Here is a 25,965-nt window from a genome sequence, read left to right as displayed (position 1 = left end):
ATATGTTCAGTTATTAGGAAGATACTTAAAGAAGTATTTGTGCAGAGACACCTCTTCTGTGTTCTGCTTGTGAATGTGTTCTGTGGTGGTTGATCACGATTCACTGGTGTGCACAGGATGACCAGCCTTGGTAAAGTCTGAATCCCTAAGCAATGTGTATGAATAGCATTTAAGGAAGGATCCTTTGAAGGCTGCTGATCCTGTCCACATATAAATAAAAACACCAAATGTCAATATAAAGTATGTCTTTAGATGACTGTTCTATTATTCTCTTGGATTGTGAGTAAATGGAAGAACAGGTCTAAGCTCTTACTGTACAGAATTATAGCCAATTCCTGAAGTTCAGGATATACAAGGGCCTGAAATTTCATGTTAGAACTAATTAAAAGACAGAATAAATCTTAAAAAGAATTATTAATAATAAAAAGGAAGTACTAGATTTACTTAATATTAAATTGACAGGGAGTGATGCTGTATTACATTACCCACTCTGTGAAATTGTTCCTGTACAATATGACAGGTGATTCAGTCATCAAGCTAAAATATTAATATTAAAGATGATGCATTTCATTTGCTTAATGCACTGTAGTTCCACAACCACCTATGTACAAATATGCCAGATTTAGCAGGATGCAGCAGACACCTTGGAGCAGTGCTCAGTAACAGCTGATTAGTGTTATCTGCTCCAAATGTAAAACAAGTCCAGCTACTCTGCCCTCATTAGGGAGAGTGGAGAGAGCTTCAGCAATAAATGCTCCTCCAGCTCCTTTCCGTAATTTGATTTGTGTGGAAGAGCTTTAGTGAAATGAAGGAACGTGGTTTAGTGGGGAAATGGTGGTGGTAGGTGGATGATTGGACTGGATGATCTTGGAGGTGTTTTCCAGCCTTGGTGATTCTATGATCTCTGCCCCTAAGAGACCACAAGTCTTGAAGGGTGTAGAAGAAAGATTCTGAAAATAATTACACTTAATACTAACATTAAAACAGAATGAATCTGAAATAAGAACTTGATATTTGTTCAGTAGCAAGGGGTCTGCAATGGGGCAGTCTTTTCTTCTGCAGAAATTGATAGACAACAATGCAGTAGTGAGGCTGATATCTCCAGGAGTACCCAGGAATCTGCTCAGATGTATGTACCTGTTCGCTTTGGAATTTGGATGGCTGGAGTCTGCATCCATTAAAAATAAACATTCTGGCACACTGTTCATTGGTCCTTTGCAGTTACTGAATGTAAGAGTTTGGAATGTAAGACTTTGCAGTGATAAAGTGCTCTTTGAATCTGAGAGCCTGCTTTAAGTTTGGATCTAAATCAGAACTACAGAGCATGAAGATTTCTAGCTGTGATATAATTGTTGGAAAACTTTTGCTTTGTAACACAGCAAGACAGTAAATCCTAATTTCACACACTGGATAAGAATATAATACAAAAATAGAGATTGTAATTAATGTGTTCCAAATATTCTTTTATCTGTACTGATATAATTTAATGTGTCATGCTGAGTCCTTTTAACTTACTAAGTTATACTAATCAAAACTCAAACATAGCTAAATGTTGTGAGACTCCTTTATATAGTCTGTGATTAGAGAGAGTGGGGTACTTCAGGTAAGACAGCCATTCTGTCATATGGTGCATCAGTTCATGAGATTGGTCTGTCAGTCATCGTCTCAGATTTACCAATACTCTGAGAGTTTTCAACATTGGCAGGGGAAAAAGTGACTTGTATCTTAGTATTAACAGGGAATGCACCAAATGCAAAGAACCACACCCTGTAAACCCCTTACTTCAGTTCTTAAAGTGGCACATATCACCTGGAAAACATCCATTTATCTTTCAGTTTAAAGATGAAAAACTCTGTTTTCACAGTACTCTGAATTTGAGAGCTTGATCCCACTAAATCTGTTATCCGGTTTAGGGCCCAGTTACCAGTCACAGGGATGAATGAAATCTCCAGATAAAACGACACCGTGCTGAGATAATTCAAAAGGAATCAGCCACACTACTTCAAGCTGATGTATTTTTTTGCTATAAATGTGACTTTGAAAATCAGCTGTTTATGGGAAAACGTGTTCTTTCTTCTCTCTCACAGACTACATATAAAGCCTCAGAGAAGTGCATTATCTTTCTAATATCTCCACAGAGTATATTGTTTCTTCCCAGCTAAGAAGGAACAATTCTAGGTAGATAACAGGCGTGTTTACCTGTGGCTGGGGATGCTGCACGCTGCTGAAGAGTCCGAGACATCCGTGGCACCATTGCATTCAGCTGAAATCATTCATGTAAGATACTAAAGGGACAGTTCGGACTTTGTATCCTTATGCTTGTCATGCACCAGAGCTGCTGCTTCTAGATGAATTCTTATAATTACTGTGTTGGGAATGGAGACGCATCCTGCCTCCAGCAACACCTTTAGCAATAACTTCTCTTTTGCCCCAGCAGCGTGTAATCAGATGAAAGCGGGCCTATGTTAAGTTGAGAAATGAAATGCTGACATCATGAATATATCTTTTCTTCTCTCAATGTGATGGGAAAACTGAGCTGTTTCACAATGCCATTATCTTCTGTTTCTGTTTGCTTGCCCTAAGTTACCTGCATAAGTATGTGTGCTTCTCAGGTAGGTTTTGTGGCAGAAATCCATCTGCTCAGCTGGTTTCCCCTAGGTAGGAAAGCAGGAAAAAACATAATCCTAACTAACCTCTATAGAATTAATGGAGGGAGGTGCCCTGGCAATGTAAAGGGCACACATGGAAGAAGTGTTCCGGTTTATGTGCTTTTTTTGGAATTCAGGATGCTGATCTGCGGCATGGGAAATACAAAAACCTGCTAATGAAAAGGTTTGCTTGTATTCTGATAAAGAGGTGTAACAAAGGACACAGGTGTTGGTTTTTTTCCCATGCAGAAAGAAAAATAATGGCACCTCTGTACTATTAGAGTTTCATTATGGAAGCTTTTATGTGGTGCCATGTAATGGATTGAGGTAAAACTGTGTCTGGCCCAGTGTGCAGCAAACTGTCAAAGAGTCACAATGTTGTTGTGCAAACAGTTGGGAAAAAGGAGGAGCTGCATCTGCTATGAGGCCTCCCCTCAGCTCCTCTGCTCTGAGCTGAATCAACCCAGGGACCTCAGCTGCTCCACGCACACCTTGCCCTCTGGACTATTCACCATCTTTGTAGCCCTCCTTTGGATGCTCTCTCATAGTTTTATGTCCATCTTATATTGTGGCACCCAAACTCTCATATGGTGCTTGAGGTGAGGCTGTACAGAGCGGAGCAGAACAACCCCTTTCCTCGCCATCGTATGGTTGGCCCTTTTGGCTGCGTAACATCATCCTTGTGGCAGAAAACAATTATCCCCTTTTCATTTGGTGTGTTTTGATATTTGTGTTTCTGTCCCTCAAACACATCCTTGCACTTAGCCACATGACTCCTTTCAGTTTCCTAATTTTCAGAATTAAGAACACTCTGCTGGAGGCAGGGGAAGGAAGGCCTGAGTCCAGAAGGGGTTTGGCTGCTGATCAGTTGGGTGGGATTTCACAGAAAAAACTCTTGAGAAAGAGCAAAAAAACAAAGCCAGTGTTCCTCATTTTGAGTGCAAGAGTCTTGTCATCCAAGGCATGTATATCCAAGACGTGATTTTCTTTCCTCTGAAATACAGTGAACGGATACAAACTTTATGCGTCTTCATGGATTACATCAAATATTTCAACAAAAACTCTGGAACTTCCATGAGGATTTAGGCATTCGGAGTGCAGGATTAATGGCTTATATCCTAAACTGACTTTTAGAACTGTCATTCACTCAGAGGCTAAGAGCTATGAAAACATCACTAATGTTCAGGTTCCTATCATATGAAAATGTAAAGCCATCATTGCCTTTTAAGCCCTGCTGCCTTTCAAGGTGCGTGCTGCACTTCTATTGGAAGGCCTTTGAACTATGAGAAACCTTTCCTCTGCTTGAAAAGGCTGTCACCAAGGGAGAGAGAACACTTAGGCGTAGGCAAAATATTTTATGTTTAGACTGTAAACCCTGGTGGAACAAGTAAGGCCGCTTTTTCCACTGAAGTTGCCATTAAGTTTATAGCATCTCATCCAAAGAGCCTGATCTACTTGCCAAGGATCTACTTCATTCATTAGCAGGCTCAGAGCTAACATGCAGGCATTTAACAAGGTACCTGAATATGAACTAGTTTTCTAACCAAAGACACCAGCCTTGTAATTATCTGCCTCTGCTTTTGCCTGGATGTTATCGCATCTCTCACAAAACAGGCTGTTGATGGGATGATGTATACAATGCATCATTGGTGCAGAGGCTCGGTTTAATGTGCACACCTTCTCTGGGCTCTGGCAGCATTTATTTTACCCTTGATATAAACAGCGGTACTTAGATGAGATGTGTTATGAAATATCTCATACTTCTCCTTAATGAGGTTACAACCAAGAGTAACATTAGCTACCCTAGGATGCAAGTTTTGTTTGCATGTTTATACGTACACATGCATTTATATCTGTGGATATATGTATGAACAGCTATTTTTGAGCTATTTAAGAGTAAATTACATTTGTTAAGATAAGAACCTTTCTGCTTGCTTTAGTTCACTCCAGGTTCGCTCCAGTGGCAGAATGGCTGCAATGGAAAAACACAGGCTTTATTCAAAGGCTGCTGCTTGTGGCACAGCCAGCTGGGATGCAGAGGCCAGTGAACTGTCCCATGGCATTAACTCCTTGGTACTCCCAGAGGAGTAGGGGCACGTTGCACACCACCCCCTCAGGCCCTCACCCCCTGCCTCTGCTGGCTCCTGGGCCTCACAGAATGTTTTCTCCTGGGTCAAGGCAGTGTGAAGACTGTGTAAAAGATGTACTGCGTGGTTAGCATCAACTTAACACTGCAAACTTGTAAAGGCAGTGTCTGACTATAGCTGCTGCATAACTGCTGTCTGGGAGTTATCTATGGGTATGAACCTCACCTGTATGAAGAGCATTAATCACCCCTGAGAGCATGCTGTTGTGGTTTGGCTGAGCAAAGCTGCCTGAAGGATATCAAGACTGGCAGAACCTCTTGCCATCACATTAGCATGATTAATATCTGAAAATACTTCTGCTTAACTGTTAAATAAATTTACAATCTTGCTCTTGGAAAAACAGAAAGTCTTCTATCCCACCATTCAATACACTGTAGTGGAGAAGATGCTTGAGGAATTTTGTTATTCTTCCCCAGACCGTCATTTAGACTCTGCATGCTCAGAGATCCGTGTACAAAGCTCCTGCTGAACCAGCCACTGCAGGGTGAGAAGTCTCCATGTTACCGACCATTGTTTTACAGTGTCTTAAGCCCTGGTGGCCCTGCTCCTGGGAGGTGCTGAGCATCACTGCTTCACATGCAGCACGGCCTACAGCCACCAGCCTTTGTGAAGCACTATGCCACCTGTTGCCTGGTGATGGAGGTCTTTCATGAACTGATCTCTGTCCATAGCCATACACAAATGAGGTTATCAGTATTTAGGTTGTTAATTCTGGATCTCAGCGGTCTTTGCCACTCTACTAGTGCAATTTCACTCTGCTGTCTGACAAGTTCTGCAGCAGGGAGAGCTGCCTGACTTGTAGTCCCAGATTTTGGCATCAGTTATGAGCATCCCAAAGGATAATGGCTGGGCGTTTCTATTCAAACTGTATTGTGATGTGGGCAGGAGTGAGGAGGTGGAAGGGCTTGCTGCTGCTGCACTGGGAGCAGAAGCAGAAATCCTTGAAGGCGAGTGATATTTTGGGGAATTGCGTGAAAGAGCTTCTCCATTCCACATTTACATTGCTAGGAGGAGAGGATAATTTAAATTTCATGAAAGTGGTATACTGAGAAATGACAGTAGGCTGCAATAATAACCAGGTACCACTGATTATGATATTGCAATATTATCCATCTTCTCCTGAAATATACCTTCAAGAAATGAAAAATAGGCAGCTGGAACTAGAGGTAATTGCTTATAGAGTGACAGGTAGTGGTGAAACCCATGATATCATTTCACTGTCGGTGAAGTATTTCTCCCAACAGTGTGTTTCTTTTGTATTTGCTCTCTCAAACAGTATTGTAATTACTTAGATACTTTTAAATTAAGATGACAATTAAGGCATGCTAGTTCTGCTGAATTCCCACTGAAATTAAGTTACTCATATTTGCATCTACACTTTGTAACCAAGTAAGGCTGCTGCCCTGAGGTAGTAGTAAAAACTCGAAGTAGGAGACCATCTCTGCCCTGGATAGCTTACTTTTTCAAAGGACAAGATAAATAAAGATATTGGTTCTCCTTAGGACAAGATAAATAAAGATATTGGTTCTCCTTCACTTTAACCTGCTGCTTTAATTCTCTTAATTTTCTGTAAGCTATTTATTTCCTCCTGCTTACCAAGGAGGTATCCATGTCAGCACTTAGCTAAACTATTCAAATTGAGTTATCTTTCCTTGAAGGTTTGCCTTTCTTGCAGTTAATAAGATATCATCACAGAGTTTTTATGAAGGAGATAAAGATGCCTGCATGTAAAAAGCTTCTAAACAATGTTGTCAATGTTTATGATAGTCCATAAATGGTATAATGACCATCAAACAATAAATCTCTTACCCTGTGGACTCTAAACCTTGTTCCAAGTTATAAAGTATAAAATAAGGAGCAATTAGCAGTGAAATAATAAGTTACAATGTAATCATCACTCCTTTTTGTTCCCACAATCATATTATTTCCCTGCAGTATAGTGATAAATAGACAAACAGTTAAATGACTACAAATTTAGTTGACCTATTTCTAATCTTACAGTTACTATTGTAATTCAAGAAGAACTCCAACGAGAAACAGATATGAAGTTAGGATAAAGGAAGGCAAGATTTATGCAAAAATGGGAATATTTTAAATAAATATGAATAAACATTTGATTTTCCACCAAACTTTGCATTTCACTTGCAAATGAGATTTGTCTATTAGATAAAGAACAAATACATAAATGAAAAGGTCTGTGTAAGGCTCTGAGATATGACCTCAGTTGTAAGACTTGTTAATACAAGGTATTACAAATGTGAACAGCAGCTCCTTCAAAATGGACAGAGAACTGCAAGGATAGCAGCTTGTTCACAGACACAAGCACCTAAAATGAGGAATTTGCTACAAGCTCAGAGGCTCTCTTGTGAGGAAGAACTGGCTGCAAAACGATGGTGAGACTATCCACATCCAAGCGAGTACTACACACACGCCTTGTGTCATTCCAGCAAGTCAGAGTATGGTAAATGGTGTTCATGTATATTATATTTTTCCTTTTGGTGCTCACTGTGTTTTAAAGGGCATTATGAACCAGATTAATTGCTCACCCTTACATGCTATTGCATGTAGTTCAGTACTCAGCTGTATCGTCTCCCGTAGTTCTTTCAAATTAACTTTTTTTTTATGAAAAGGGGAGAAGGCAGCTCAGCTAACTTCTCAAAGAGTATCTCCTTAAACCAGTGTTCATCTGATTGCAAACTCAGTCAAGCCCAGAAAAAAATTCTTAGATAAATAGCGAATTATTCTTCCTCAGTGGATAAGGAGTGAAATATTGCTCCCTGGAAGAAGTTCTTCCCTTTGGGAGAAACGTACGCTTTTATTTTCCAGTTTCCAAATTGAAGCAGCAAACAAAAGCTCCATCCTCTAAAACACCTCTATAAAGCAGCAACAATTACCAGCACTGCTCGAGTGCTTTCTGATACTGAGATTGCTGCTAGGATCTGACACTTGCAGAGAGAAAAGGAGGAAGGGGAAGGGAAATTTTCTCCTGAATCATTGTGTGAGTGATTTGGATTTCCTGCTTGGATTATTATATGATAGAGAAGCAGATTTAAATATCTAAACTAACAGTTAATCTTTAACTCTCAGGTAACCCTTCATAACAACAGGACACAACTGTGAACTGAGATGAATGCCCCTATTCTGCACGTGGCAGAGGAGACCTTTTCCAGCTCAGAGTCTCATCGCCAGCCATAAAGCTGCAAAACAAGAATACGAAGAGGTAAGGGCTTTCTTCTTTACTATCGTTGCAATATAGCAAAACAGAACTGATAAACAGAGGCTTGTTTTTTTTCTCCTCGAGGTCAGTGTGAGCCAGAAGTGCAGGGACAGCCACTACTATTCTCTGAAAAGCCCTCAGGGCAGCTTGTACTCAATGCTCCTTCAGGGCTGCTGCTGGGGGCTGCAGCCTCATCTGGCAGCAAGTGTCAGGCTCAGCTCTGCTCCTCACCAAGCAGCATCCTTGCTGTTACACAGCTCGCTGGACTTCATGCCATTTCTTTAACCATCTCCCCATACAGTCAAGCTTTGTGAGGGTGCCTGTCCAGATCTGCGTGGCTCCACGTTGTTACAGCTCTAGTGGCTACACAAGGTCTGTCCTTGGCCTGCAGAGCTGTGCTTCACCACCTCGCAGGGCCTCACCCAGCTGGGGAGGCTGCCAGTCCTTGGTTGCCTGCTTCCATCAAAGGTGGGACACTTGTCAGTGAATGCCATTAAAGGAAGTTAAATAACAACCCCGGTATCTCTGCCATCTTCCCTGATGGTGATGCCATAGAGGGAATGTTCCTCTCAGGGGAGCCTGCCACCGTCAATCAACTCCTATCATCACATACATTTTTTACTTCTTTTTACATCAAATTTTATTTATATTATTTGAAAACTAGTAGATTTCTGGCTTTATTTTTCTGTGGCTTGGTTGTAAAATGCTCAGTTTTCATCGGTAATCTCTGCAGCTCCCCTGTCAGATGCTGCATGCTAAGACAAATAGATCCAGAATGGGGAGAATGGCGGAAAAACACATTCAGGAGTTCTCAAATCTTTATAAGCTTAGCTGATATTATATCAAAGATACATCCAAGTTAAAGAATCAGTTTGGATTTGTTGTTAAATCATCCTCTAAGGGCACTAAGTTTTCTTTTAACAGTACTTAACAAGATGGAAGGAAGTGAGACACAAAGTGTTCTTATTGCAAAGAAACTAAGGAAGAGAAACTACGTGACTGTCAGAAATTATTTCTAAAAATAGTCATATTACATTTTTCTATAAGGCAGCAACTGGTGTTTAAAATGAGAACAAATCAAACACACTTGAAATTGAACACTGAAGTCTTTGTTTGAGGTATCTTCTTTTGCAGGCTTTATCATCCTTTCAGATTGTTTTTCTCTCCTTGCAACACTGAACTATGTTAGGCTTGCCTGAAATCTTTCTACTCCCTTATCAAAACAACTCTCTTTTTGCACAAGCCTTCCCAGACACCGACCAAACACTTTCTATCAGCATTCTTTGTGCATGAGCAATGCATGGGTGGGAAGCCCCATCTGCTGCTCCCCTCCTTCCCTGAAGTGCAGCACAACATTGCTGGTACCTAATCTCTTGTGTGATTTTTGAGTGTTTGATGTGCTCTGCTGCTTTAGAGGACTGTGTAAGTATCTCCTTGCATTCATTTTCTGAACTTTGCCATTGTTTAATGCTTATCTCTTTTAAGAAAACGATCACTTTTGAGACATTCTACTAACTCATATTGAAGTCTGTCTCTGGAAAACCTCACAATTATCTCACTTATTCCTAGAATGTTTTGCTTGCTTGAATGATTTTTCTTTTCCTTCTACAGAGTTTTCGTCCCCTTCTTTCATTTTCTTAAGCAGTCAAAAGCTAATAAACCATGACTTGAAAACATATGTCTCTTGTCTGCATCTCTTCCAGGTCATCTGTATGTAGCACAGAAAGAGGAAGATAACCTCACTATACTAAATCTCCCCGTGTAAAAGCAATACTGACCTTTATGTAATATTAAAAGAACTGCATTTCTTCAAGCCACCCAAAGCTGTGAAATATATAAACTCTTTTTTTTTTCAGTGAAAATGCATGCAATTCAGAAAAATGCAATGCATGAACAGAAAGAGGGAAAACTATGAATGATGGAGAAATCAATACTTATTTATTGCACGAATGTGGTTACTTTAACAATTATGTTGTAGCCTGTGTTCTGACCTTCCTTGTTCAAGTGCAACATACCCCAAAGGTACTTTTTTAGGTAGCTGAAACTAGAAAAGCCTGTTTTGTTCTATAGAGTATGTTTAAATGAGGACGCATTCATTGCAAATATTTACCATATCAAGGTTTAGAAATGGCAAACTAGAAAGAATGAGTGAAACACATGTGAAACTGGGGCATCTAGAAGGATTTATGACAAATGAAGGTAACCTGCTCCTGGTTCAAGAGAGGTGGAGCAACATCAAGCAGGCAGAGCTGTTGCCTTGTCCTCCAGAAGCATATACCAACAGAAGGAGATGCAAACAGCATAAATGTTGGCCTCTTTATAATCTCCCTGTACTTTGGGCTTCTTTTGGATGGAGCCTGCAGTGTCACAGCCCAAATAACTTCCTGTATCCATCCGGGCAGCACCCTAGCAAGTGTCACCTTTGTCATTAAACCCTCTTTATCAGGGAAGAGCCACCACTGCCCCAGTATGGGATTCCCGATCTTGTCTTCTCTTCGCATCTGGGAACTCCCACTGGTGGTGTGTGTAATTGCACTTGCTTTCTGTAAAATGGACTTCAGTTGCCAAATTTTTGCAGCCTCTTGTACAATCCAAGTCTGGAAGAAATAGCCAGATTGGGCTTTTGAAGTTTGGGATACCTGTTTAGAAACTCCTGTTGTTAGGCCATCCCTACTGAAGATCTTTCCAAAGCTGTCTGTAATTACTTTACCTACCAAACTCCAAATCCTCGTTCTCTACCATTTCTTTGTTGCTAAATCCTAGAAGCTTGTCTCCTGCTAAATGTCCTGAATGTTTTCATGCTTGCTTGAAAAATCACTTTTTTTTTTAATGCCAAATTTCTGCTTCTGTGACAGATGATGGTAATATTTGAAGGGGATGGTTGGTTAGGTCTACCTGCTGGAGGCAAGGTTTGCCTTCTCATAGAGAAAACATTGTGAGAAGAATGTGGTTCTTTGATCATCGCTTGATTGTTCTTATTTCTTATGATGGGTTGATGGCTGGACTAGATGATCATAGTGGTCTTTTTCACTCCTTAATGATTCTATGATATTTTTCCTCAAATCTAATCACTTAAATTATATTCCACACTTAATATCTCCATCCTAAAATTGCCCTAGGTTTGGATTTTTCTTGTCTCAATCAACAGGTGACCTCTGTAGCTGTGCTTTGCAACACTAATATATTGCAGAACTGGCATTTAGCCTCTTGCAATACCACTATTTCCAGTGTCAGCAGGAATGAGGAACTGGACTGTAATGATTGCATCCAGTATCACAAAGCTTCTCAAGTTTTTACTTCAAAGAATGACCTCTGTCACAGGCAATGTGGAAGGAAGTTTGCTTGAGAGAATATTTGGAAAATGGTGCCCAGACTTCATATGTTCAGGATCTCTATATTCAGTCTACAACTTCAAGCTCTGTTCTTCACCAAATTCCTGGAAAGCATGGCTGAGGCAGTGTTTCAGAGAGTTTTCAAAGCTGCGTTGTCTGCTTCATCTCTGCAGCAAAATGGATCTGTAGTTTTTACAGGTAAATGTACTTTGACAAAGGGACAAAGAGTTCCCTGTTTAAAAACAAGTCTTGCAAGCTTTTAGGTCAATACTGAAACCACAGAAGCGGTTTTTTTCTTGGCATTGTCTTGGAGGTTTACTTTCTCTAGTTTGATTTTAAAGATCAAGATTCCAAACTCTTTGAAGTAATTAAAGTCTAGGAGATGAACTAACTGTAAACCCTGACTGGGTTTACAGAGTCTGGTTACCCTAGGAAAAATAAAAAAGTGGGTTCTTTTGTTTGTTTTGTTTGTTTTCTTTGCTGGTTTGAAGTGTCATTGCAGTAACAGTGGCTGTGCCTGTTGCTGGAAACACACCAGGCTGCTTGGTGCTGCAGTGCCTTACCTGACTGTTGTTCTCCAGGTGGGATAACCCCAGCTCTTCTTTCCACTCTCCTACTCCCCTTCCTTTCTTTCCCTCCTCTTGTTCCTCACATGGGTTTTCCATATTCCTTCTCTGTCAGAGAAACATACTTGAAATTATTATTATTGCTATAGATTATTATTTTATCAATGCATCTGTTAAGGAATTATGGATGGACCTGCATAGAGTTAGTGTGTTGGGTCTTGACCTTGGGATCCATCCCATCACACAGTCCAACACAACAGCTATTCTGAATTTAGCCTCACTCTATATATTACAACTTGGCTAACACCTATTCAACAAACTACAGCAAGAACTTCAGGGAAACGAGAAAGAAAAACCACAGAAAGGAAGAAAAACACTTTTAAAAATTATGGTTTTAAAATCATCACTCATCTCATGAAAAACAAAATGCAGAGAGGTTTGTAAGCACTAAATGAATTCCACACTTACCAAGTGTCTCAGTATTGCTGCAGTTCTTGTTCACCTACAGCAGCTATTAGTTATCTGTGCTGGGGTTGTTATTCCTTATTCATGTGAAAAACAGAGCATGTGTCAGGGAGTCCATTTTCCTCCCTCTTTCTGGATATGAAGAAAAGGAAAGATGACTCCCCTGGGCAGCTACCGTGTGCTGGTGTTTGCAAGTCTTCCCCTGCGGCTGTCTTTGCAGTATGTGCAGTGTGAAGTTGTGCATTGAAAACTGATGCAGTGAGAATTTCTTTGGAAAATACTTCCCCTAATTTCCTTACAAAGCAGAAATCACAAAACTGTTTACTCTTTGGTCATTTTTTCCACTTATTTTTTCTTTTGGAATCTTGGTTATAAATGACTGCAGATTTTATGTGATAAAATAACTCAAGTATCCTTTCTCCTGGCTTGCAGGACTTAAATAAGTCTCAGTATTCTGTAGTTGTCCATGGTTTGTAACACAGAAAAAAAGTGCAGGTTACAGGATGTCTCCGATGTTTAATTTTATCTTTCAGATAGTGCCCACCTCAGCCTTGTGCTGCTCTTTAAGGCAGGAATGTCCTTCTCATCCCTTTCAGCGCTGGAGACTGAGATCTTCCACTACATTGATGCACATCAAAGTGACTTCATTGAGGTAGGAATTATATTGCTGGGAAACAGTCGAGGGGCAGCTCTAATGTCTCAGAGGCACATGTTCCACATGCCAGATGAGTATTTGCTGTTAAGGGAGCAGTAGGTGTCAGGTCTGGCACTGGGTGTGCCACCTTCGTGCCACAAAGCAAAGTTGCCAGAGGACAACCAGTGCTGGGGACCCTCCAGCGAGTGGGAGAGGGATTTGCATGGACATTTGCAGACCAGGCTTGGGCAGAGAGGCTCCACTGAGGCAAAATGTACCAGAATAGGAGAAGCAAACAGACCTCACAGCTCCTACTGCTGTCTGTGAGGGAGCTCTGCAGGGTGGGGCTGGCACGGGGCCCTGATGATTTGGTGGGGGCCAAGGCTGGCGTGAGCATTTTAAGCATAAGAAAGGCAATCCTAACTCTTGGTAAACCTTTATCAGTTGGAAAACATACAGTGATGCTGCTGACAGGATGGAAAGGAAACCTACTTCCAGTCTGATGTTTTTGTATCCAAAGGTAAATCACCACAGATTCCTGGGTTTTAGACCAATATTGAGCTGTACTTCTCCTTCTGGGCAGGATCTCGAGGAATGGGTGGCTGTGGAAAGCGATTCTGTGCAACCAGATCTGAGGACAGAAGTGATACGAATGATGTCATTGGCAGCAGCCAGGCTTGCAGCTTTGGGAGCCACTGTTAATTCAGTAAGCCTGGGGTCACAGCAGGTGCATGTTCGTTTCTTGTATTTAAAATATCATATTTGTGCATGTGTCATGTTTTACCCGTTAACTGTAGGAAAGAAGGAAAAGGAAAAAGGTCTGAATTTTTACCAGAGTTTATTTTAACTTTCTTCTTGATGATGTACCACAGTTAATGCATCAACTCTTCACCAAAGTCTCCATATGAGGAGGTAACTTTTACAAGGAAAATGTTACCAGAAATGGGACCTTAAGTATCATCTTTGGTTTTGGGGTCTTAATGATTCTTGGAAAACAACAGCTAAGAATTAGCCGCTGAGAAATTTTTGTCTCTGGCTTACTATCTCATTGAAGCTGTGGCTCTTTCCTGCCCCAAGCTTCTGGGTTTCTGTCCTCAGAGAAATTCAGAACTCATGACCAAGGATTCACTTTTCCTTCCTCTGAGGCTTCTAGGAAGGTCAGTGAGCATCTCAGCATGAGAATCTTGCGTCACGGAAATATTTTAATACTATCAGGCTATATCATTTACTAGTCATAATGGATGCATTTAAAAATAAAACCTGAGTAAATGGCATGCAATTATGGTTGCTGAGATAGATATCAACAGCCCGTGTCAGTAACAACAGGGAATGGATTACCTCTTGTTTAAGCAGAGACCAGAGGCACATCTCTCTGTTTAGGTCCTTCTATTGGTGAGTAAGAAGCAGCTACAATTTAGTATTCAACAGACTAATACAAATCAATACTACTGGTTATTTCAAGGAGGTATGCACATTCTTTTACTTCTTTCTCACCCCCACGAGACATCCAGCCTCTCTTAGCCAATGTGCTGATCTGTTCTTCATAACTGTGAACAGCAGGAGTAGGTTAGAGCCTCAACCTGTTTTCAAAACATTCCCAAACATCTGCTGCTGCCTCCTCCCAGCAAAGTTTTATTCTGTTTCTTTATTCAAAGTTCCAAGCCTCCTGCCATGTCTGTTGCAAAATAAATCCCCAAATTAGCTTCTGTGTGGCTTTTGATTATTTTAGTGTCACAACATATGCTTTTGTCAACGCAGCATACAGTTAATTTTGTTTTCTCTGGTACTGAGAAGTACTAATTTAGTAAAGAGCGCATTTATTGCAATGAGACTTTAGAGGAGCTCCATGAAGTCCCAGCAGAACATGAACATGAGGGGAAAAAATCTTAATTTCACTAAGTAGGTCAGATTTAAGGAGTTGATTAAATCAACTGATTATGCAGAATTATTTGCAATGAGTACTTCAGTTCTTACAACATTTGCAAGTTTTCAAAGGTTTATTTTTTCCCATGTTGCTTTTTTAATGTTGATCTGCAGTTGCTGAATGGCCAGCACCTTCCACTGCCACCTGTCATTCTCGGGGAACTTGGCAAGGATCCCCAAAACCTCACGATCTGTTTCTATGGTCACGTGGATGTGCAGCCTGCCAAAAAGGAAGATGGCTGGAAAACTGACCCTTACACATTGACTGAAATCAATGGTGTGTACCCAGTTATAGTTTTTCTGTCATTATTTGAAACATGACTGAGATTTCCAGTAGGAAGATATTCCCTGTATTGTTAACTACAGCACAAGGACTTCTCCCATGGAATTTGATGGGACAAATCCAGCAACTGTACATTTTGATACCATGCTGTGAGTGATGAGACTCATCACTGACTGCTTAATATTTGGTGTGGAAAAGCCACGTGAGGTTAATGACACTTTACAGTGTTCATTAGAATGCCCATTTCTACTTTAAGGGTCTTGTTGGGTTGCTGGATCAGCCAACATGTGGTTCACCTGGGCCCACTGGGTGGAAGAACATCAGTCTTCTCTTGAGGTTGCAATCCTTGTCCTGAATCAGCTGAGTATGACAAGTTCCATTCACTGAAGGAAAACAAATGGTAGATGGCGTGTCAGAGGGTGAGAAAAGCCAAGAACACTGAGATCCTGGTTCCCAGTCCGGTAGCCATTAAGTCACCATTTCTCATCTGCTGGGACTGGTTCCAAACAACTTTTTTAAAGTAACTCTTTTGCCTACAGTGGAGACTTCCACAGATATTTACTGCTGTACATGAAACCAAAAGCTGTCCTTGTATGTAGCTGTATGGCTGAATGTTAAAAAATTATTCTGCAAATCTAATTGTAGTTCACACTTCTGTGGTGGTGGTCATCTGTGCTTTTTTGCTGCTTGTTACCTATGCAGAAACTGCATCTTGTGCAAACTCTCTAGGCATGTCTGGAGGGAACAAACATCTCTTCAAAACAGAAGTAGAAATGAAAAAAGAGCATGTAGCAGAAACCACAAAAGAAAAAAAAAATCACAACAAAAACCAGCATACCTGTTCACTGGTAAACAGCCACCACCTTAGCTAAAACACGTCAATGAAATCCTGATTCTGTTGACACCTCACATGACATGCTGGTACAGATTCTATGGCAACAGGAATTTGCTGAGTGCATTGATGTGACTAAAGAAGCTTTAAAATTGCTTGAAAACTTTTTTTTTTTTTAATTAAATTTAAGGAAATCTCTATGGGCGTGGAGCAACAGATAATAAAGGACCTGTGTTGGCGTGGATAAATGCAGTGGAAACGTTTACAGCTTTGAAAATAGTAGGTATCAGAGAGGACTTGGTTATTATTATAGTATCTCTCGGGAGGAATGCATTTGCCTTCTTGTGACTTAGGTGATATGTCTCTGTCCCAACAGTGTATGTGTATCTTGAAATATTAGCTTATTTCTAATGCCATTTATAATGCACTTGTTCCACTCCAGTATGAATGCGTACTTGACTATTTTTATTTTGAGTAGCCTGTAAGGAATGTAAAAATGGTCTTGCTGTCATTGTCCTGCAAAGGAGGAGAATACTGTGCATCATATATTGCATCATGTATTGTATCACATTGATGGCTTGTATCATATTGCTAATAGATATTATGTCATTTTTAACAAGCGAACAAAAATAAATCTTTGTCATTGCACCTCCCCCTAGAAGACAGCACAGATCATCTGGCAATACTCATGAATGGTTTGTTTCTAAATGTTTGGGGTTGTTTGATGAGCCATTAGTGTACATATCCATTGCACAAGTTAATTTAATTCTAAACGTTTGTTCCTGAGCTTAATCTGAGAATTGAATCAAACCAGAAAACATCCTTACAGCCCATAATCAGAAAATGAATTGGAATGAGAAATTGAGATCCAATTTATTTCTCCTATAGGATATGCCAACACTTGTAACTCTCACTATTCCACAAAAGTTCTCTTAGTTACTCTTGGAAATGCATTCTTATGAGCTATCAGGGCTACAGGTTCATAAGAACAATTATCAGGGATTCAGCAACAGCATTTTTACCACCAGGTGACTAAACTTTGTGATGGGTAACATGCTGGTAAAACAGCAGCAGTGGAATTTTGCAAGTGATTCCAAAATGGACACTAGTAATGCAAGTTTAAGAGGCTTGAAATTTTCTGTGAAAATGCACTTGTTCTTACACACATTTTCCAAAGTGATCAAAATATGTAATATTATCAAGAGAAACCCCATGACAACCCAAAACATTTTCTGGAAACAGAAATAAAAAAGATATTTGTTCATACATTCTTATTTAATTAAAAAAAAAAAAAAGTAGAGAAAAACAAGTTAACAAGTTTTGCTGGAAAATGGTATGTATGTATCTAACAACACTCTTTTATTAAAACAATCTGTATATTCCTGTATATTCCATGTCTTTCTCTTCTGAATATATACTGCAAGTCAGTCTGCTTTTGTTTTTTACAGATTCCTCTTTATTTTTGAAAGTGCTTGTTCCTTATCCAGACTTCTCTGATGTTCATTCAGGCTATGCCAGTAAACTTCAAGTTTGTTATTGAAGGTATGGAGGAAGCAGGGTCCTTGGGGCTGGAGAAGCTACTTGAAGAAGAAAAACAGTGCTTTTTCTCAGACGTTGATTACATTGTGATTTCGGACAACCTCTGGCTCAGCAAGAAGAAGCCTGCCCTCATATATGGGACTCGGGGCAATGCCTGCTTCTCTGTGGAGGTGAGGGATGTGGGTTCGTGTGAAGTGGGCCTCTGACAGTGAGCAGTGATGTATCTGCGATCACATCTGTCTCTGTTTGCAGAGAAAGGCTAAGAGCAAGTTGAGAATTTACATATGCAGCTCTTCCTTCCATGCTTTTAATTGCTTGTGCAGATTTCCCTCCTTGATTTGGTTGTTAGTCTTATTTGCTTTCATTAGTTTCTCTTCAGTCATCATTTCTCCACTCTTGATCTCTCTCCTATCCCATTACTCTTTTCCTCCTGTTCCAGCTGTTTCTCATTGCCCCATCCTTGCATCAACTCCCTTCTTTGCAGCATCATTCCTACACCACTGCCCCTCCAAATCCATACCACCACCCCCCTAAACCTATTTCTCCTGCTGCTCTTCCCCTTCTGCAGCAGATATTGCTTAATGCAACATCAGTGCCTAAAGGCACTCAATTTAGTTGGATCTCTGAGTTTAAAAGCAGCGCAAAATTATTGTAACTGCTGGCAGAAGCAAATAATGGTGCACTGCAGTATATTTAGCAGACAGCATGAGCTACTGTGAAGAGAAATTTCACATCTGGAAACTTTAAGCATAAAAGGAATTCAGAGAGAAGATTAAAGAACTAGAGAACTAAAGAAAAATCTGCATTAACCTTTATGTTTGAAAAAGAATGAAATTTGTTTTTAACCAAAAGAACCTCAGCAGTCTTTATTCAATTCGTCTAAGTCTTGGTTAAAAAAAAAGAGGATGACATTAAAAATCAGAAATGATCTCTGCCTGCTACCAAACAGTTGGCTGTAATGAGGTTTAGAGAAGAATAAACAAGTTTGTTGCAGGAATATATTTTAAGATAAACCTGAGCGTGAAATTGTGTCTGGAAAAACAACCCATTTATTAAACCACACGCCTTTCTCTGTTCTAAAGTTGTGTGATTCAAGAGACCTCTGAATTCTTATTTGTTACAATCTGGGTTCAAACTTGGACATATATTTTCTAAATGCAGAACAAGTAAGGTACTTTCTTGCCTCTGTGATGAAGATTTTTGCACTTATTCTACAATGCTAGAAACTGCAATATGCAAGTGTTTCCCTTATGATGTATTTAATTTTACTGCAGCAAAGGAGGGAGTGGAGAAGAATCTTTGCTTTCAAATCCCTGTAAGTAGTATAGACAGCTGAATCCCTCTCTCCATTGGTTAACAACAAAGGCCTGTCTTCTCTTTACCAGAAGCAGATTGTTCCTGACATGTTTCCCATTTTATGAACAGAAACACGTAATAATTTTCTATTTATTTGTGGCCTCATTTGAAAAAAGTGAAGCTGCCAGTTCCTGAGGAAAATGAATACTCGCAAAAGAATGAGGTAGGGACTATTGATATGTAAGCCGTGTTTTTGGCACAGGTGGAAGGTGGTGACAAGGATCTTCACTCTGGAACTTTTGGAGGCATCATTCACGAGCCGCTGACAGACCTGATAGCTCTGCTGGGTAATAACATGCACCATGGCTCAGGAGTAGCTAGCAATCAACCTAATAAAGATCAGTGCCATGTTTAATTGACCTGAATAGGGCAAGTCTAACTGAAGCATGATTCTTAGGTTTCCAAAGCTCAGCATAGCTGTGGTGAGAGCAGCTGAGGAAGGGAATGTCCCTGGTAAGACCAGACATGTGCCTGCTATCCTTTCAGTCTAATACTCATCTGATAATCAAGGATAGATAAGGATTGTGGGCAACCTGAACACGTACACAGGTAGCAACACCCAATCTTCTAATGCTGATTTGTTTCTCAGTGGGATGATGCTCTCATGTCCGCAGCTGGTCTGACCCACCACACACTACAAACAAACAACATCTCCTTGCTTTTCTTACTAAACATGAAAATACATCAAGTTAGGTGAGGCAACTTGACAGCTGCAAAGAGTTGTAGTAGTTGGTTGTTAGGGTTATTCATTTTGTTAACTCAAAAAAGTTAAGTAAAAGGGAAAAGATGTTGCAATTGCCAAGTAGAAGAAATAAGTCCTGCTTTTACTGATATCTTCATTTTCTTTTGTAGGCAGCCTTGTAGATCCCACAGGTTGTATTCAGATCCCTGGAATCTATGACACTGTTGCTGCCCTGACAGATGAGGAGAAGAAATCGTATGAATCCATCGAATATGATATAGAGGAACACAAAAATAATAGTGGAGTGAAAAAATTCCTCTACGGCACCAAGGTAAAAATAAATGCATAGCAGAAAGAATTTAAATTACCCATTCACAGTGTTTATGGATAAAGCCAAACTGAAAGATATTTTCAGTCAATGGCAGACTCAAAATAAAGGAGCACAGAGCAACAAAAAGTAAACAAAATTAATCTGTGGAAAGTGTAAGCCACAACTCCTGGGTAAATTAATCCAAAATATGAAAAATCAATGAAAAAGAATAATGCAAACCAAAGAGTTTGGCTGTAAGCTTCTTTGCCAGAATTTAAAAATAGTTCCTAAATAAAAACTGCAGATAAGGGCCAGCTTAGAAAGATCTCTCTGCACCAGACTTGCAGCTGGGAGAAAGAGTGGAGTGATTCATATTTTGTCACTAATGTAATTATACCGATATTAGTTTTTATTTCTATGAAAAAGCTTCTGAAATGGCCTAAAATAGACTGTAATAATCGGTCTTGTATAATTAACAGTAAATAAATTTTGATGCTTTTCCTAGAAGTGGATGAAATAGTGGAAATTGTATGTGTACGTAAAGCTCCAGTCTCAGAAAGCGGGAGTACAAAGAAAGAGAGGCACTCTGGAGTTCTGCAATCAATCCAGTTTACAAAGAGCTACTATAAAAATAGTTTTTAAAAAAAGTAAAAATATAAAAAATATATATACAAGTAAAAATATATTTTAAAAATGGATGCCCTTTCACTCTTCTCCCCTCAAGAATAAGCACTTCTTTTTCCTTTTGTTTATTTATTTATTTATTTTCTGTATAGAATCATAGAATTGCTCAGTTTGGAAAAGACCTTCAGATCATCAAGTCCAACTGCAACCTAACCATACTACCCTAACTCTAACAACCCACCACTAAATCATGTCTCTGAGCACCACATCCAGATGGTTTTTAAACACATTCAGGGACGGTGACTGAACCACCTCCCTGGGGAGCCTGTTCCAGTGCTTAACAACCCTTTCTGGAAAGAAGTTTTTCGTGATATCCAACCTAAACCTCCCCTGGTGCAGCTTGAGGCCGTTTCCCCTTCTCCTGTCACCAGTGAGAAGAGACCAGCCCCGCTCTCACTGCAATCACCTTTCAGGTATTTGAAGAGAGCAATAATGTCTCCCCTCAGCCTCCTCTTCCCCAGACTAAACAGCCCCAGTTCCTTTAGTCTCTCCTTGTAGGGCATATTCTGCAAGCCCTTCACAAGCCTTGTTGCCCTTCTTTGGACCTGCTCCAGCACCTCAATGTCCTTTCTGTATTGAGGTACCCAAAACTGAACACACTGGCCTTCTTGGCCACCTGGGCACACTGCTGGATCATATTCAGCCAACTGTCCATCAGCACACCAAGGTCCCTCTCCATCAGACAGCTTTCCAGCCACTTCTCCCCAAGCCTGTAGGGTTGTATGGGGTTATTGTGGCCAAAGTGCAGGACTCGACACTTGGCCTTATTGAAACTCATACAGTTTACCTTGGCCCATCGATGCAGTCTATCCAGATCCCTCTGTAGTGCCTTTCTACCATCTCGCAGATCAACACTCCCTCCCAACTTGATGTTGTCTGCAAACTTACTGAGGATGCACTCAATGCCCTCATCAAGATCATTGATAAAGATGTTGAATAGAAGCGGCCCCAGTACTGAGTCCTGAAGGACACTGCTTGTGGCTGGCCACCAACTGGATTTAACTCCATTAACCACAATGCTTTGGGCCCAGCCGTCCAGCCAGTGTTTCACCCAGCAGAGCGTATGCCCATCTAAACCATGGGCAGTCTGGTTACTGAACATTATCCTCTTATCCCTTATATTATTTAACTGGTCATTAGTAGAATTCCTCCTCTGTATCATATGAATTGGGTCTGGCTAAACTGGTCATGGGTTTCTCCTGGTAGAAGTTCTGAGATCCACTGATAGTCAGATCAGTTGTTCTGATTTAACTTAGCACTAAAAAATTCACTGCCAGAATATTTTTAATTGTGCTCCAACTTTCTTGTTGTGTATGAAAAGCTTTTCTCATCTAAATGTTTCTAAAGGGAAACAAATGTAGACTGAAAGTAGAAATATTTTTTTACAAAAATATTTGTTTAAATTACAAACCAAACATCTTTAGACACAGAGCTCTCAAAGCACAACATGGATGGAAAAAGTGTGCTTCTTCAGTTTGATTCTACCAATTGTGAATGGCTCCAGTGTCATCCCTTCTATTTTTATCTTATTTTTTGAAGGAAGAAATACTTCTACACCTGTGGCATTATCCTTCTCTCTCTATTCATGGGATTGAAGGAGCTTTTCATGAACCAGGAATTAAAACAGTAATTCCAGCTAAAGTCACAGGAAAATTCTCAATCCGCCAAGTCCCCTACATGGATCTTTCAGTTGTGAAACAACAGGTAAGAAGCTAAAGCCAGGTAGTTTCTGCTGTGTAAGCTAAGTCCTTCCTAGCACCTCAGATTTTTACGACCTCCGTAGTAAGATGAATGAATGTTTCTTGCATTCAGCTGCTTATAGGGGTAGTTTGAAGAAGATGAAAGATTCTAGATGGAAGGTGTTTGTCCTGCAGGTGGTGGACCATTTGGAGAATGTATTTGCCAAGAGGAACAGTCCAAACAAACTGAAAGTGTCCATGCCCCTGGGTGCCATGCCGTGGATCGCTGATGTTAATGATCCACTATATAAAGCAGCAAGAAGGGCAATAAAAACAGGTATATGTCTCTTCTTTTTCCATTTTTGATGTATCTGCAGGTCTGCAGGGGAAATGTGCTCATCCAGAAAGAAAAAGGACTTTCCACATTCAGTGCTATACTCACCATAATGAATCTCACTGATTTTGACAGAACAACTTAGCCACAGAGGCCTCCACACCTTGCTGAGTTGGTTTGTATTCGATAGGACCAGCCAAAAAATCTTGTTTAGTTCTTTCATGTACTTGTACAGAGGTGGAACAGTAAAGTGCAACTGATGCGTTCTATCAATTGGCACTCAAGACAATTTCTACTCAGGCTCGTCATATTTGAGCAGAATGTAGGTATTTGGTAGCAAAAGAGTGCACCTTCTATTTCAGTTAAGAATTAATTCATTATTTGCATGTATTTCAGTTTTTGGAGAAGATCCAGATTTTATTCGGGATGGTTCAACAATTCCTATTGCCAGAATCTTTCAGACTATAACACAGAAAAGGGTGATAATGTTTCCGATTGGAGCAGCTGATGATGGGGAACACTCCCAGAATGAGAAAATAAGCAGGTTTCTTTTATTTGTTCATTTCTGCTATAAGAGAAAGCAAGGAGAATCAGAGTTCCTTGGCACCTACACGTAACACTGATGGCTGGGATTTGCTCTCCAGTTCCTAACTATTGCCTCCAGCAAACCTATTGCTCTGCAATGCAGAAAGCAAAATTCCAAATTTATTACATACTGCTATATATGTTTTTCATGACATGTCTACTCAGTCTTTAAATATTTCAGAGTGGCAACTGTCTTTGCCGTGCCAGTCAAACTTGTCTCTGGTCTGGAGGATGATGATGTAGAGTGGCACTTTTTCCTCACAGCATCTATTTTGAAGTATTACAGTTGGATGTACTTAGGCTAACGTTTAAGAATGGATTTTGATGTTTTTCAGGACAAATGGAGCTAGAGGTGTATTTATATTACAGGGACCCAAACTAGTGTAATTCTATCCAAATTCATGTGTTGCCCAAGTATTTGTGCAGCTTCTGATTTGCGTTGTGCTGAGCTTAAGGAACTGGAGAACAACAATAGTTCTCAAACGATTTTTTTCCTCTCAGCATAGCTCTAACTCTTATGGTTACAGGTGATAGTAACCAGAGTACACTACACTGAAACAGTTTTCTCCAGGAATGCTGCAGAGGAATGCCAGTTGCAGGGTGTCCAGAATCTCAGTGCACTGTGCCCTTTTTTCAGGAAGCTGTTTCTTCCTGATGTTCTTTGTAATGTAAATGAGTGTGAGCAAGCCATCTTTACTCTCACATGGGAGAAGAAATGAAATCACCTCTCTCACCATTTATTTTGTCTGTGACAGTTATGCTCACAGCTCAGAGAAATTTGCAATCACCACAGGCATGAATGGGGACTTAGAACACAACATTTTTCTCATCCTTGGAGAGGTGGTTTTCCTCATACCCCTCTCCTGAACCAGAATAAGTAGTGATGCAAGACAGAGTTAAGGAGCTGACAGAGTGATTTTGCTCGTTAAACTTGTCACTAATAAATCAGTGGTTTTTTTATAATACTGAGGATCTTTTGTCAGATCTTTTTGGTGGCCAACCCCACAAATTTCTCTAAGATACTCAAATCTTGGACTAGGCCAATAACTGAATGGCTGATTGGCCTGACAGGACTTTATTTTCTTTCTTTCCTTTTTCACAGACACAACTACATTGAAGGAACAAAAGTGTTTGCAGCCTTTTTCCTGGAGATATCAAAGCTACATGGGCAGTCACATGAAACTTCCAGCCTGGGGACCAGCAACTGACAGACACTCACAACCAAATTATTTAAGCACATTTTAGCTCTTATGCGTTGTAACCTCCTGATCTGGAAAAACATATAAATCACATGTTGTATGGGGCTGAATTTGAGGAAAAAATAAATACTATGCTATTTTTTTTGTGTGCCACTAAATGATACGCATTTGTTATTCAGTCAATAACGTGAACTTATCCCTGATGCCATGAAACAGAGTTACACATAATTCATTCTTACAAAGTAGAATGTGTTATATTTTAAAATTCAGAGCAAAAGGAATTTTGACATTTATTTTATTAAAACTACTTTATTTCTGTTTTATTATATGCCACCTACCTCATATTTCAGTTTCTGAATGCATGTAATTCACACCACTTGTTTCCTCCTACCTGTGTACAAAATCTCACTATGGACATTTATGAATAAAGATACACTGTTACGCTATCCTTGTCCTTGTCTTTTGCAGAAGGCTTTAAATAGGAAGAGCAACACAGTTAGTCTGTTGAATCTGATTCAAAGATTTGCCTATGAACATTTATTTCTGAGAATAATCTTTGAGGCCAACAGAACTGTTACAGAGAATAAATATTTCCCTCTCTGAGTTCTGCTTTTTCCCTGTTTAGTTCAAATGTCTTCTTGTGCTGTGGGCATGCTATTAAGAATCACTACGTATTATGTGTTTCTTTAAAGTAGTTTTCTTTTTGTATAACATCTATGTTTTTTGTAAATGTGTTTTGGCCAAAGTCAGCCATCAGGAGGATGTTTTTTTCCACCAAATCAGCAAATAGTTGCTTTTAAAGCATCAATTTATGTTGATAATTAAATTAGATGCACAAGATGTATTTTGAAATTAAAATAATAGTTGAGAGTTCCGTTTATTATTTAGGCAAAACAGCTAGCACAAATTACACAATTGTAAAGGTCTAGTATTAATCTGTGTTTATGTTGGGTTACTTCTTCACAGTAAAACCTAAGTACTGTTTGTTTCATATATTGTATTTTGAGTAATCTTATTAAGTGGATGCTTTGCTGATTAAACCCGCCCAAACAAGAAGAAAACACCGTTATGGGCATGTACAACAACAACATCTAAGACATGGGTGTCCAACTTTTGGCTTGCCTGGACTGCATTAAGTGAACAGGTCTTGTCTTGGGCCACATATACCTAGGTTGCTCCAAAAGTAATGCCTCCTAGTTATTTCAATGGAAACTACAGCAGATGCAAAGAGCACAATAACACTGTTTGATAGAGCAAATTGTGAGCTACAAAACACTATTTTTCATCATAGTCACCACCATTTGCTATGCATTTTTGCCATTGATGATCAAGGGCCTGCATGCCATGCTCATAAAAATCTGCATCACTGGAGGTGACTCACTGTCGCCACTGCTGAAACGCACAATCCACCACGCCACCCACCACCTTACTGTGCTTACATCCACTGTTTGGTCTTCATAAACATTCAGCAAGCATTGGTGAATGACAGTGGATGCATTTTTTTCCACATGGAGGAATTCAGTGACACAACTTTGCTTCATATGCACTTC

At 39.9% G+C, this 25,965-nt stretch overlaps 1 protein-coding gene across 8 annotated transcripts; it reads left to right on the top strand.

Moving 5' to 3' along the window:
- Window positions 7,709–24,861, top strand: CNDP1 (carnosine dipeptidase 1). Of its 8 annotated transcripts, none has more exons than XM_021388299.1 (13): window positions 7,709–7,793; window positions 7,883–8,015; window positions 12,909–13,027; window positions 13,593–13,736; window positions 15,047–15,209; window positions 16,238–16,326; window positions 17,556–17,756; window positions 19,145–19,229; window positions 19,795–19,955; window positions 22,158–22,322; window positions 22,493–22,634; window positions 23,028–23,175; window positions 24,319–24,861. In XM_021388299.1, exons 3-13 carry the CDS (start codon window positions 12,950–12,952, stop codon window positions 24,422–24,424), a joined length of 1,482 nt encoding a protein of 493 aa, XP_021243974.1. In that variant the 5' UTR covers window positions 7,709–7,793; window positions 7,883–8,015; window positions 12,909–12,949; the 3' UTR covers window positions 24,425–24,861. The 8 variants fall into 8 exon arrangements, with proteins under 8 accessions (XP_021243974.1, XP_021243977.1, XP_021243970.1 ...); XM_021388295.1 differs by lacking the exons at window positions 7,709–7,793; window positions 7,883–8,015 and adding exons at window positions 9,234–9,434; window positions 11,161–11,542 and having other exon boundaries at window positions 13,593–13,715; XM_021388294.1 differs by lacking the exons at window positions 7,709–7,793; window positions 7,883–8,015 and adding exons at window positions 9,252–9,434; window positions 11,161–11,542.

Source organism: Numida meleagris, chromosome 2 (assembly GCF_002078875.1).
Source record: "Numida meleagris isolate 19003 breed g44 Domestic line chromosome 2, NumMel1.0, whole genome shotgun sequence".
NCBI classification, from domain to species: domain Eukaryota; kingdom Metazoa; phylum Chordata; class Aves; order Galliformes; family Numididae; genus Numida; species Numida meleagris.
This window is presented reverse-complemented; position numbering and strand designations above follow the sequence as displayed.

Excerpts from the sequence above, each read along its gene's own strand:
- CNDP1 (XM_021388294.1), top strand. The coding sequence starts at position 11,374 with ATGGTGCCCAGACTTCATATGTTCAGGATCTCTATATTCAGTCTACAA. Across the intron at positions 22,323-22,492 it reads TTTCAGTTGTGAAACAACAG|GTGGTGGACCATTTGGAGAA; the intron begins GTAAGAAGCTAA and ends TTTGTCCTGCAG. Across the intron at positions 22,635-23,027 it reads AAGAAGGGCAATAAAAACAG|TTTTTGGAGAAGATCCAGAT; the intron begins GTATATGTCTCT and ends CATGTATTTCAG.